This window comes from Leptonychotes weddellii, chromosome 9 (assembly GCF_054177405.1).
Source record: "Leptonychotes weddellii isolate Sample4059 chromosome 9, ASM5417740v2, whole genome shotgun sequence".
Classification (NCBI taxonomy): domain Eukaryota; kingdom Metazoa; phylum Chordata; class Mammalia; order Carnivora; family Phocidae; genus Leptonychotes; species Leptonychotes weddellii.
The window spans coordinates 64,207,616-64,219,176 of NC_138377.1; the positions used below are offsets into that span (position 1 = coordinate 64,207,616).

Below are 11,561 nucleotides of genomic sequence, written 5' to 3' on the forward strand. Positions count from 1 at the left end.
CTTGGGGCCTTGATTAAAGGAGGCTTTGAGGGGCGCCTGGGTGACTCAGTCAGTTAGGGGTCTGCCTTCAGCTCAGGTCATGATCTCGGGAATGGAGTCCCGCATCAGGCTCCTTGCTCAGCGGGGAGTCTGCTTCTCCCTCTGTCTGCCACTCCCTCTGCTTGTGCGCGCTCTCTCTCTCTCCAACAAATAAATAAAAATCTTTAAAAAAATATAAAAGAGGCTTTGAGGATGTTAACAATTTTAATTTGCTTCTAATTCTGGCGCCCTGGAGGTAATACAGGTTCTGGATGAGATGGGTGGCATGTCTGGGTTGAAGTGGCAGAAGGGGAACAAGGCAGGCCGGTGGGCAGGGAGACTGGCATGCTAGTTTCACATGAGGCAGACCAGAGCAAAGAGAACACATGTAGGCTGGGCAGCTGGACAATCTATTCTTTTAAAACTACCTGTTTTGCTGTGAAAGAGGTATCCCTTTTACCCCTGGCTGTGTTTTTGAGAACCCCTGGAGGTGTGCATCCTGGTTCGAAAATTGCATTAGGGATAATGAAATGTCATGGGGACGGAGCGATCAGAGCTGGATGTGAAGCCTGACCAACTCCCCTACTGACCACACCACGGCTTTGCTCTGGGGCATGTCGCCTGATCTGTGCACGCTGCCATTTCCTCACCTGTACAGTGTGGCTGGGAGGGTGGATGAGGTCCTGGGTGTGAAGCACCCAGATGGGGCCCCGAGTCAGTGCCCACCAGGTTCTCTCCGGTTCTGGGCTGCTTCTTCTCATAGACCGGACCAACGCCAAGGCCATCCCCAGAACAAAGCTGATGTGGGTGTTCCAGGCTCTAATCTAAACTGCGCTTACTCCCTGCTGCCTTGATTTCTACTTGCTACAAGTTTCTAAGTTCAGTGAGGGAGTTGTCTGTTGCAGAGCTCAGTTAACAAATGATTTTGGTATTTCTCTTCATCTTGGGGGCATCAAAGGGGGATTTTTCCCCACAGAGAAGCATATCTGAAGGCTTTGTCAAGACTATTTTCTTGAAGGGAGAGGATAAAAGACCTCAGATAGGAAAAAGAGACAGAGACAGACACTGAGCCAGGTTCCCACAGAGAATTTATTGAGGGAGCCAAAGCCAGTGAGAGGACGAAGGAGTCCTACTTCAACATCTCTCCTTGCAGCTGCTGGCCTCCAGCATGAAGGAACAGTCTGGGAGGGAGGGCCTGCCCTGTGTGGGGCCACATGGAGCCTCTCACACCACAGCCTGTCCCACCCCAAAGACCCAGACAGAGAGGGAGAAAACATAATTCCCACCCCAGGAGGGTGCTGAGGACATGCCTTACTCATCCCACCTTCTCCAAAAAGGCTAGAGCTCTAGCCTTCAGGACCTCTGGAATAATGGCCGGGACACCTGGCCTAACTGGCCAGTCTAGTCCTCAACACACAGGCCAGGGCAATGGGCCCAGCTGACAGCTCAGTTCAGACCTGACATCTACTCTAGGAGCTAACACTTACATCCACACGTGATTAAAAACACTCAGGACAGTTCTCCTGCTGACAAAGGGCCACACCTCAGATAACAGCAGTCCTTTGGGCTCTGGCCAGAGATAGAGAACCAAGCCAACTGGGTGTGAGCGCATGAGGAGACCACTCTGCCCCTTGGGGAGGATCTTCCAGGGCTCAGCGAGGGCCCGAAAGCCTGGGCTTGTGGGTCTCCCTGTCCAATGCCAGTGACTCCCCAAAGGTCTCCCAAAAGGGAGAAAGGCAGGAAGAGGCAGAGAGCTTGTCAGAGGCTCACCCGTGGACGGGGCTGGAGATCAGATCTACTGGGGCGAGGAAAAGGCTGTAGAGGGGTGGGGCACTGGGGCAGGGGTGCGGGGAGGTTCCTCAGACTCTGGCAGGTCGTCCTGGAAGTACTCAGCCTGGCGGTACTGCCAAAGACGCAGGTTGCCGTCCCACTGCGGGGCAGAAGGGGGCAAGCAGTCAGGGGTGCGGCCCCGCCTGGGTCAAAGTCCCGGCCACGCGCTGGTCCCCCGCCCCGCCCCTCGCAGCCTCACCGAACTGCTGACGATCTTTTCCTCAAAGGGATGCCAGCTGACGTCACGCACACAGGCCTTGTGGTTGGTCAGCTTCTTCACGATGTGGCCGCTGAGGAGGTCGTACACTGTCCAGGGACGGCCAGAGTGGAAAAGGGGCAGCCAGGGCACCTTCTAAGCACCCCTCACGGTTCCTGAGCTGCACTGCTTATTGCCTCTCAGGCAACTTCCCCGCTTTCACAGGGGAGCAACCACACCAGAGGATGCTGCAGTTCCCTTTTCCCCTACCTCGGGTTCAGTGTGCGGCCTAGCAGAGCTTGGGTATCTCTCCCTGGCCCTTAGCTAAATGTCACAGGGTCTACAGTTAAGAAAGCACAATGTGGTTTTAAAGCTCTTTACAGCAGTTTTCTAAGAAACCCACAAGACATGGAAGGCCCCGCAAAAGTGAACAATGGGCTGTCTGCTTAGAGGTCCGAACCTGCTCTTCCTCATCTGGACGGGGACGCATCTTTCTCTCTTTCCGAGCAGGGCTCCCTGCGGTGCCTCCCTAGCTATGGCAGTGGCTTAGGCTCCTTATGGCTGGAGGTGTGTTTCTGTGTCTTTCTGTACACGCTTCCTGCTTTAGCGGCCGCATGTCCCTTACTCCGAGCTGCGGTCTTTTTGTCCCCATCCCCCCCTACCTTTCATCTGCCATCTCTTTCTTTCCTTGACTGGCTACAAAACAGAGCTGAGTGTATTTCTGGCAATCTATTATATTTACTGACTAGAATTCTATCTTCCCTTTCTTAATTTACAATGCTGATGAATACAAGGTTTTCTTTCTCTGCTGAAGCCTAACCTGCTCCACGCTAAATTAAATTTCACTCATAGTCACCACTGGGATTTTTACGGCGCTTACCGGTGGTTACAGGTAAAATGCCAGAGACACACTGGTGCCTCTCCCAGGCCCCTGTTCTGATACGATCCTTACCGACCACTTTGCCGGTAGAGCAGCCGCTGTAGATGAACCGCTGGCCGGTGCTATGGGTGGGCGAGAATCGGCAGCGGATGAGGGTGTGCAGGACCCCGTGGCCCCGGTAGGTCATCAAGGAGCTGTCCCCTGGGAGCTTCAGTTTCCGCCAGGCTGGGAGGGATGTACATAGAGCCCTAGGTTAGGGAGCCTGGATTCTCCTGTACCATTAGTCCTGAGCAAAGATCGATGATCACCGATGGCCACCTTTTCAATCCCCAATGGGTGGCTCTTTCTCCACCTAATATTCACCAACACGGCTCTGCTGGTTGTGAAGATACTGAAATGCTTTTGTCTTAGTTGGTTCTGAGTGATCCCCAGCCCCCAGCCCTGGGAACCCCCGACTCTCCCCACCGTTTGACAAACATAGAGTTAACACCTGGCGAGGGGGCGTGGGGGGGGGAGGGCCCCAGGCTACAGTCACATCCACTGTGCCCATGCCAGGCCTTACCAGGGGTCAGATATCTGAACTGCCACCCCTGACTCTTTACTCTCCGGATCTCGGGTTCTCCCTTCTCTGCTCACCTTTTTTGGGCACCTGCTGCCAGCGGTAGTCCCAGTTTTGCTGTGTGGCAGCCTGCCGTGAGGCCTCCATGCCTTCCCGACTAGAAAAGCGTCGGATGTCCCAGAGCTTGATGGTCTGGTCTTTGGAGTTGGAGATGAGATAGCGGGCATCACCCTGTGAATCCCCAGATGGATAACAAGGTGTCAGAGCTTGTGAACACTGGTGTCTGTCCTTCTAGGTCTGCTTCTCCAGATGAGAGGTAAGAATGCCAGTCCTCTGACTTACCTTGCCTCTTTCTTCATCCAGGCGAGCTCATCACAGGTTTTTCTACCATAGAACCCACCCCCTGGCTAGGTTTCCCCTCCTTTGCCCAGGGCACTGGCTGGGCCTCCAATTCTATCCTGGATTAATTGTCTTTCCTTCTACAGAAAGCCCTGCCCTGATCCGTGAGGACTGATGAATACAGAAGGATCTCATGTTTCTTGGCTTAAACCCCTTCCCTAAACTCCAGCTTTTGCAAACCTGAACTAATAAGGAGCTTGGGGAGTTCCCACGCTCAGCCCCCTTGACCACTCCTGGACACCTGTAACCTGGCCGTGCAGGTCTGCTTCCCTGCCCACCTTGCTGTCAATGAAGGTAATGCCATCCTGGTGTCCAGCCAGTGCACCCACAGGCTTGGGGTCGTCCTCCCGCATGGTGCGTCGATCCCACACTTTGCAGATGGCATCATCACCCCCAGAGAACAGGATCTGGGAGCTTATGTCAGCAAAGGCCACTGCGTTCACATCATCCTCATGGGACTCAATCTAGGGAAGCAGGAAGCCAGAATACCTAGGACCTCTCTCTCTCTCAGTCTTCTAATAGGCCACGGACCAGGAGGCAGAGGCTCTGAGTCTCAGGAGCAAATACCTGAAGGGTGCGCCGGTTCTGTTCTCGATCAAAGACATAGAGACAGCCATCATTGGCCCTGAAAGGGAAGGCATAAAGAGGGTCCTGGAGGGGCGCCTGGGTGGCTCAGTCGTTAAGTGGCTGCCTTCGGCTCAGGTCATGATCCCAGAGTCCTGGGATCGAGCCCCACATTGGGCTCCGTGCTCAGCGGGAAGCCTGCTTCTCCCTCTCCCACTCCCCCTGCTTGTGTTCCCGCTCTCGCTCTCGCTGTCTGTCAAATAAATAAATAAAATCTTTAAAAAAAAAAAAAAAAAGAGAGAGTCCTGGAGCCAGAACTGAGAGGACCAATGCTACGTATGCTCTGGAGAGTCCCTGTTGCAAAGTCCCGCTGAGGGGCAAGCCCTGGTCTCTTTTTCCACAGGAGGTGGGAAAAAAGTTAGCTATGTTTGCAAGGAGGTTTGAGACCCTCCATCTCATGCTGGGGAAATGGTGAGCAAGAGGTGAAGCAGTTCATAAACGCTGACCTTGGAAAAGGGCTGGCTGTTCTCCAAAGCTGCCTGGATAGCAGTGTCCAGTACAGTCTCTGTGAGATCAGAGCTGGTCTCCGGGAGGACTCCTAGCTCACTGATTGAGGGCTACATCCCCTACCGTACTCACCCTCCTAGCACTTCCCGTCCATCTGAGGAGACAGCAATGGAAAAGACTGCAAAGCGACGCTCGTCTGGCCTGAAAAGAGCAATGAAGGAGCTGGATTAAGTGGACCTCCCTCAGCCTCTGTTAATCTACACAGAATCGGATGAGGATTGTAAGGTGTACTTCTGAGGGGAAAAAGAAGTCCTGCCAACACGTCCCAGAATGTGAGTCACCTCCATGAGAACCCCGAAATAATCCTGCAACCATCTATTTTACCCTGGTCCTCTGGCTGACAAGGATGGGTGCCTTCCCTCCCAGGAATCCACACAGAGACACTTGCAACCAGTGTACTTTTCCCTCTAAGCAGGAGTTCCAGTTCACGAGGTTTGCTCCTGGAAAGCCTTCCTTGAGAAGTTTCTGATGAGTCTGCCCAGAGGGAAGCCAGTACCTTAGATCCAGGGCAGTGTGAGTGTCTCCCTCCCCGTAGATGTTGCAGATATGAACTAAGAGAAGCAAGAGAAACAAGGTATCTTTCAGGGCTGGGGGAAGGAGGGTGGAAGTGAAGCTAGGCAGGAAACGGAACAAAGGGCAAGGGTGTCAGACCCTGGGAGTGATCTTCCCAGGAGAAGGCGTGGAGTCCTGGCACAGAGAACACGGGCATTTGGAGGCTTCGGGTCCTGGGCTGGAGAGCCAGTGGAATTCTTGGGCATACTCACTGTAATCAGACCAGCTGGAGTATAGGAAGTGGTTGCCATCAGGGGTGAAGGCCACATCCAGGACGCTCCAGCCCACGTCCCGGGCCTTGATGCTCTTGAATTTATGAAAGCGGCCGTACCGGCAGTCATACAGTCGGATCGTCTGGTCTGGGTAAGTGGGGATCAGGCAGAATTAGGGAACCCCCTCCTTGTATCCTCTCTAGATCTGACCTCCTTCCTCTGTACGTCTGTGGAATCTTCCCTTGATCATGGGAAACGTGTTCTGGCTAAGCATCCCTAACCCAGGGTCTGAGTTCCCTGGGTCTGAGGCTTGCTAGTCTCCGTCAGGGGGTATGTTCCTTGTTCTGGGGCACTTTGTAGGACCAGGGTCTGGTACCTTGACAAGCAGACATGAAGATCTGACCATCTTTGCTGTAGATGCCGCAGAAAGCCTTCTGAGAGTAGGTATCAGTGAAGCCCAGATCATTGGGCAAGAAGCTGGGAAAGCAGAGGGAAAGTGAAGGTAAAGGGAGCAGAGGACTAGGAACGTCCTGGTTAGCAGAATCCTAACAGAGCTGGGTGTGAGTACAAGGGTGGACTTCCCTTTTGGCTTGGGGTACGATCCCTTCTCTTTCATTCATTCAATCGTTCTCTCAATTTCTACACTTTTCCAGTTTGTTTCCTCTCAAGCTTCGACCCCATTCGACCTAACTTTAATATCCCTGAGGATCCTCTTAACACCTGTCCCTTCAACATTTAAGGGATAAGACCTATCTGGCCCTTAGAGTCTCTCCACCAAGCCCCATACTCACTGAGACATCATTCGAGACCGTTCTCCAAGGGAGAAGCTTCCCCGGTGGCAGAGGCCCCGTTCTCTCTAAAGGAAGGGATTGGGGAATATTGCTAGCAGAAACGGAGGGCCACTTCAGCCGCACCAAGCCCCCTCCTCCAAAGATATTGCTCTTGCTACAGAAACGGACACCGCACACACTCATAAGTCCCACCAAATGCCGATGCAGGCTGGCTAAGCACTCTCCAGCTCCAGCACTTGAGGCTTCCTTGGAAGGTTTACTTTCCTCTCCTCGGGCAGGGAGAGCTTCTGGCTACCTCGAGAGGCCGGCTGCCAGGCTGGTTGGAGGTGGAGAGGCTTACCTGGTGCAGCATCTGAGGAAAGCTCTGCTCCTGGGCTGCCCGCCTGAGCCCCAGCCGCCCTGTGGCCAATTCCACTTGGGTCTTGATCTCATTGCATTCCAGCTCCCGGGTGTCAGGGGTTGCATCCACTGTGAGTACCAAGGAGAAGTTCCACCCTAGGTCTTCCAGCCCCAGAACTATGCTCCCGCCAGCTATGCAGCTGAATAGACTGGGGCTGCACAGACTCCCTCGTTCCCTGAATTATCTCACCTTCTTTCAACTTCACCTACCGTTCTTGCAAAAAACAGAAAAAGGGTTTTTAATGAAAGTCTTCCAATGTTAGGGTCTCAGTCTGCCTTTCCTCTTACCGGGTGGGTTGTATCGGTCCCCCAGACGACCATCCCAGGCACTGTCATGCTCTTCCTCCGAGTCCGAGAGGGCCTGGATGAGTTGTAAATTTGCTGCACCTCCGCCCTGCACCAACCTCACTTGGCCTCTGTGGAGAGATGCCCATGATAAAAGGGAGGATCCCTTCCCCAAGCCAACCAAATTCAGAGTCAATGGCTATTCAGCTCTTAGACTACCTGCTCCTCAAACCCTCATACTGTCCCCATTTTGAAGTTTCAGGCTGACTAGACCTTGGCTGTTATTTTCAGTCTCCTATAAGACATGGTAGGAAATGAATTTTCATGCTTATAGCAGATGTAGAGAACACCAACATTCCATGGAGATTGACAGACCTACTCAGCTGACTTCCTAGAGGACTAAATATTCGGAGAGCATTTCCTTCTGAGCCTCTGCCTGAGGAGTCCAGCATAGAACACAGTATTCTAAAGGGATCCCCAGGCTTGTCTTCTGCCCAAGAAGCCACAGCTAAGAAAACAGAGTCAAATGGCACACCTTTCCAGTCAATTATGGGTGGTGGTCACTTTCCTCAAAGCATTCTTTCCTCAAGAACAGGGTTAGAGTTAGGTTAATTTAAACTTGTTTTTCAAGTAAATCCACATGGCTTCGTATCACATGTCAGTAACTTCTCCACAGTTCAACACCCATCTCCCCAGCTCTTCTCCTTACCCCCCACATCACGCCTTTTCCATCACAGTAACGTTTTCATTTTTTTACTTCCTTGGGAAATGGATTACACTTGTGTAGTCTTAGCTAGAGAGGCCCCCCTGAACAGTCCATTCAAACACAAAAGCGAACTGTCTTCATGACCCTCCCTAATTAAGAACTACTCTTATTGGGTATTGAGCTGAGTGCCATGAGTGTCCAGAAGGGAAGCTCAAACAGAACAGCTGGTCTGGGCTAATCCCATTCCCTATCCTCTGTAACCTCCCTGCCTGGAGTTGGGATCAAGGGACTGTGGTGGTCCCTGGTGGGGACACATCGGAGGGTAAGTTACCTGCGGAGGAGATAGGCCAGTACCTGGGCCAGATCCACATCTTCATCCTCCTCTTCTTCTTCCTCGCTCCGACGCAGGCTAGCCCCTCTTCGGGGCAAGCCCTCGGAGGGGTCTCCGGACCCAGTTCCTGCACTGCTGCTGTTCCGTGATCCCATCTTCTGGTCACAGCATCATTAGCTCCTGTGCAGGGACTCCTCCTGTCACCTCCTTGGGTTTGGTGAAAGCAAAGCCTGCTCTAGAAACACCAGGGTCTCCCCAGATAGAGCGGTAGCTATCTCTTGGAGTGCGACCCTTCCTAGAGACTGAAATCCCTTCTCTGTAGCCTGTGACAATTCCCAAGGCTTCCGGAACACAAACCTTCCCCAATCCTGTGAAGCAAAAAAAAATCAGAGTGAAGCTTAGGGCGCTACCCTAGTTCACCAATGAGAATCCTTTGAAGAGGAATTTCTCAGTTTTCTACCTCAAACTCACCTATCAAAGTCCCTGGAGGGGTGGGTGGGTGAATTCCCAGGTAACCTCTCTGGCCGACCAATCAAAACCCCTCGCGGAAGAAAGCGCCTCATTAGCTTATCTTATCTAGCCAATCAGAAGCCTTAGGGCTCTGAGACCCCCGACGCCCCCCCTTACCGACCAATCAGAGCGCTCCTTTGCGAAAGCCAGCAGCAGCGACAACCAATGAAGTTAGAATTCGGCCTAACACCCCCTCCTTTCTCGCCTCACGCCCACGTGGTGTGCCGGGGGTGTGTACGCCAAGTGGGGGAGGCAGGGGGGAAGCCGAGAAGCCCCTCCCACTGAAGCCGGCGGTTACTGCCCCGCGCGAGACCACCCACCAGCCAGGAGCGGTCGCAGGACCCGCAGCGGCGCGAGGCCTTGTTTACACCGCGGCGCTGGCCAACCGCTCCTCCGTCACGCGCCTCCTTCGTCATGCATCTCCTGGCTTCCCGGCCGGAGGACTGCGAACGTCACGCGTTGCCTCTGACGGCCCCGCCCCCTTGGCCAGCTAACTGGACAGCTGAGCACAGTGATAGACAGGTGGGCGGGAGAAAGTGCGTGAGGGATGGGAGGGGAGGAGAAAGCGCGCGACCGAGGAGGGGCGTTTGCTCCCAGTTGGGAGGAGTAAGTGGGGAACCGGCTGTTTCCTGAATCAGAGACAAGAGAACTACGCTTAATGGGTGAGGGGCGGGGCTTACAAAAGAAATTGGTGGTTCGCTACCTGGAGGTGTCTTAGCGAAGGATGCAATTTCCTGTCGGCCCCTCAAGTTCTTTTGGCTTCGCAATTTCCAGACGATCTCTAAGGGCCTCTCTTTCTCCTCCCCCCCCCCCCGCCCCCCGGTTTCAGCCTTCCTTTATTTTGCTGGCTGCAGCTTCTGTCGGTCCTGCCCTAAGGGATGACCGGCGCCTTTGGGATGTGTTCACGTCACAGATGGGGATCCAGTCCTCCACACCCTCCCTTCCGGGTTTAGCTTCCGGAAGCCTTGTTTTGTGGGGACTGCCCTTTCTAGACCACTCCTTAGCTGCTTTGGCAACTTTTTAGATGACCCCTGGATTCCCTCTGCGGTCTTTGCAGACGCTCCCTAATACACGCAGGGTCTTTAGGGGCCTTTCCGGTTCCGTCTGTTGTCCTTAACGACCCTCCGCTCTCCGGGATTTGCAGACCTTCCCTAGACCCTCGGTCTTTGGCGGGCCTCTCAGCTTCGGGCCACTTGTCCGGGGAGTGCACGAATGCCGCCTCGTACCTCCTCCGGGTTTATGAGTAACCCGCTAAGTCCAAGGCCAGGTCTTGCCACGTCTCGGGATCCTCTCCTAGGCTGGAGGTCGAGTGACTTCGCCGCGCCGAGTGCAAAAGCCCTGGTGCAAAGGCACCTCAGCGCCTCCAGTCCACACTCTTAGAAGTGTTGCGAGCTCTTCCAGGGGCAATCTAAGATCAGGGATGCGTGCGAGGGCGCTTAGTTCCCCTGGGCTCTCCTGCCGCTCACCCTCCCTGGGAGGGGGAGGGTGTGGTCAGACATCTAGAGCCGAGCTTAACGTCTCTGGTCACTAGAGCTGGCCTGATACGGGCGTACGATCTGTGCAGGGCTCAGCGCTTAGAAGGGCCCCATGTTTGGTTTAATGTCCTGCTGTCGCCGTATGAAATTCTTAATATTTGAGCCAGCACCCCGCATTTTCGTCTTGCTCTGGGCTCTACTAATTATGTAGTCGGTTCTGCCGGTTACCCACCTCTCATGGTCAGGTAACTTACTGTCAGTTTCCCTGTGACAGTTATTGAGACTTCAGGATTCTGTGGTTTCTGGGTTATCCAGCCTGGAAAATCTGAAATCATTAAAACAAACAAACAATCTTTCCCTCCTGTTTGCCCTTTAAATACAGTTCTTCGAGTCTTATAGATTCTTTAATTAGTTGAAGTTGTTTTCACCGTCACCACCCAAAATCAAATTTTCATTACTTCTTGCCTCTCCTAGTTGATCTGCTGGAAATATTTTTCTCCAATAGCATTTAGTTCTTAACCTCCAAGTGGTTTTCAGTATTGTTATTGTTTCAAATACAAACTTCCAAACCTGGTTGTCTATATATTTTTTTTTAATCAGCCTCATTTTATGTTACTTCTGCCAAGCAAATATGCTTATAAAGTCTGTGCTGTTTCCACCTTTGCACTTTCCCAGGAGAATTTCTTATCTGGGGGAAACTTTGTCTCTATCAGTGGACTCCCTTATGACCCAGTGGCACCACTTCAGGAATCTAGCTGGGACCTATATGCTAAATCTAGCCTTAAGATTTATGTTCACTTTTCCGATCCGCCATCTGCGGTGGAACCGCCGCCAAAATGCAGATTTTCGTGAAAACCCTTACGGGGAAGACCATCACCCTCGAGGTTGAACCGTCGGATACAATAGAAAATGTAAAGGCCAAGATTCAGGATAAGGAAGGAATTCCTCCTGATCAGCAGAGACTGATCTTTGCTGGCAAGCAACTGGAAGATGGACGCACTTTGTCTGACTACAACATTCAAAAGGAGTCTACTCTTCATCTTGTGTTGAGACTTCGTGGTGGTGCTAAGAAAAGGAAGAAGAAGTCGTATACCACTCCCAAGAAGAATAAGCATAAGAGAAAGAAGGTTAAACTGGCCGTCCTGAAATACTATAAGGTGGATGAGAATGGCAAAATCAGTCGCCTTCGTCGGGAGTGCCCTTCAGATGAGTGTGGTGCTGGAGTTTTCATGGCTAGCCACTTCGACAGACATTATTGTGGCAAATGTTGTCTGACTTACTGCTTCA

General features: G+C 52.8%; 2 protein-coding genes and 1 long non-coding RNA gene across 11 annotated transcripts in view; 2 read left to right on the forward strand and 1 right to left on the reverse strand.

The window, feature by feature from the left end:
- Positions 1-1,089: 1,089 nt before the first annotated feature.
- DCAF11 (DDB1 and CUL4 associated factor 11) lies at positions 1,090-9,692 on the reverse strand. Of its 9 annotated transcripts, none has more exons than XM_031033864.2 (15): positions 9,503-9,692; positions 8,290-8,496; positions 7,256-7,383; positions 6,909-7,036; positions 6,569-6,633; positions 6,154-6,254; positions 5,778-5,924; positions 5,510-5,564; positions 5,086-5,154; positions 4,450-4,507; positions 4,161-4,346; positions 3,561-3,714; positions 2,997-3,149; positions 2,048-2,154; positions 1,090-1,948 (listed from the first exon to the last, which is right to left on the reverse strand). In XM_031033864.2, the coding sequence occupies exons 2-15, from the start codon at positions 8,442-8,444 to the stop codon at positions 1,814-1,816; spliced, it is 1,641 nt and encodes a 546-aa protein (XP_030889724.1). In that variant the 5' UTR covers positions 8,445-8,496; positions 9,503-9,692; the 3' UTR covers positions 1,090-1,813. The 9 variants fall into 9 exon arrangements, with proteins under 9 accessions (XP_030889724.1, XP_030889723.1, XP_081686829.1 ...); XM_031033863.2 differs by having other exon boundaries at positions 8,290-8,657; XM_081830703.1 differs by lacking the exon at positions 9,503-9,692 and adding an exon at positions 9,120-9,258 and having other exon boundaries at positions 8,313-8,657.
- LOC145723466 (uncharacterized) overlaps positions 9,223-11,561 on the forward strand; it is a 5,237-nt gene continuing 2,898 nt past the window's right edge. The window contains exon 1 of the long non-coding RNA XR_014148548.1: positions 9,223-9,321. This is a non-coding gene — a long non-coding RNA (uncharacterized LOC145723466). The remainder of the gene's footprint in view (positions 9,322-11,561) is intronic.
- The window catches only part of LOC102746286 (ubiquitin-ribosomal protein eS31 fusion protein), a 1,787-nt gene continuing 1,280 nt past the window's right edge, over positions 11,055-11,561 (forward strand). Inside the window, exon 1 of the mRNA XM_006738643.3 lies at positions 11,055-11,561. Within this exon, the coding sequence (XP_006738706.2) occupies positions 11,111-11,561 (451 nt within the window). The 5' untranslated portion in view covers positions 11,055-11,110.

What these genes read in the sequence shown, in the direction of transcription:
- DCAF11 (XM_031033864.2), bottom strand. Translation starts at nt 8,444, where the DNA reads ATGGGATCACGGAACAGCAGCAGTGCAGGAACTGGGTCCGGAGACCCC. An exon ending in TTCCTCAGATGCTGCACCAG is followed by an intron (nt 6,634 to 6,908) that starts GTAAGCCTCTCC and finishes CCCTTCCTTTAG; the next exon opens with AGAGAACGGGGCCTCTGCCA. An exon ending in CACACTGCCCTGGATCTAAG is followed by an intron (nt 5,155 to 5,509) that starts GTACTGGCTTCC and finishes TGCTCTTTTCAG; the next exon opens with GCCAGACGAGCGTCGCTTTG.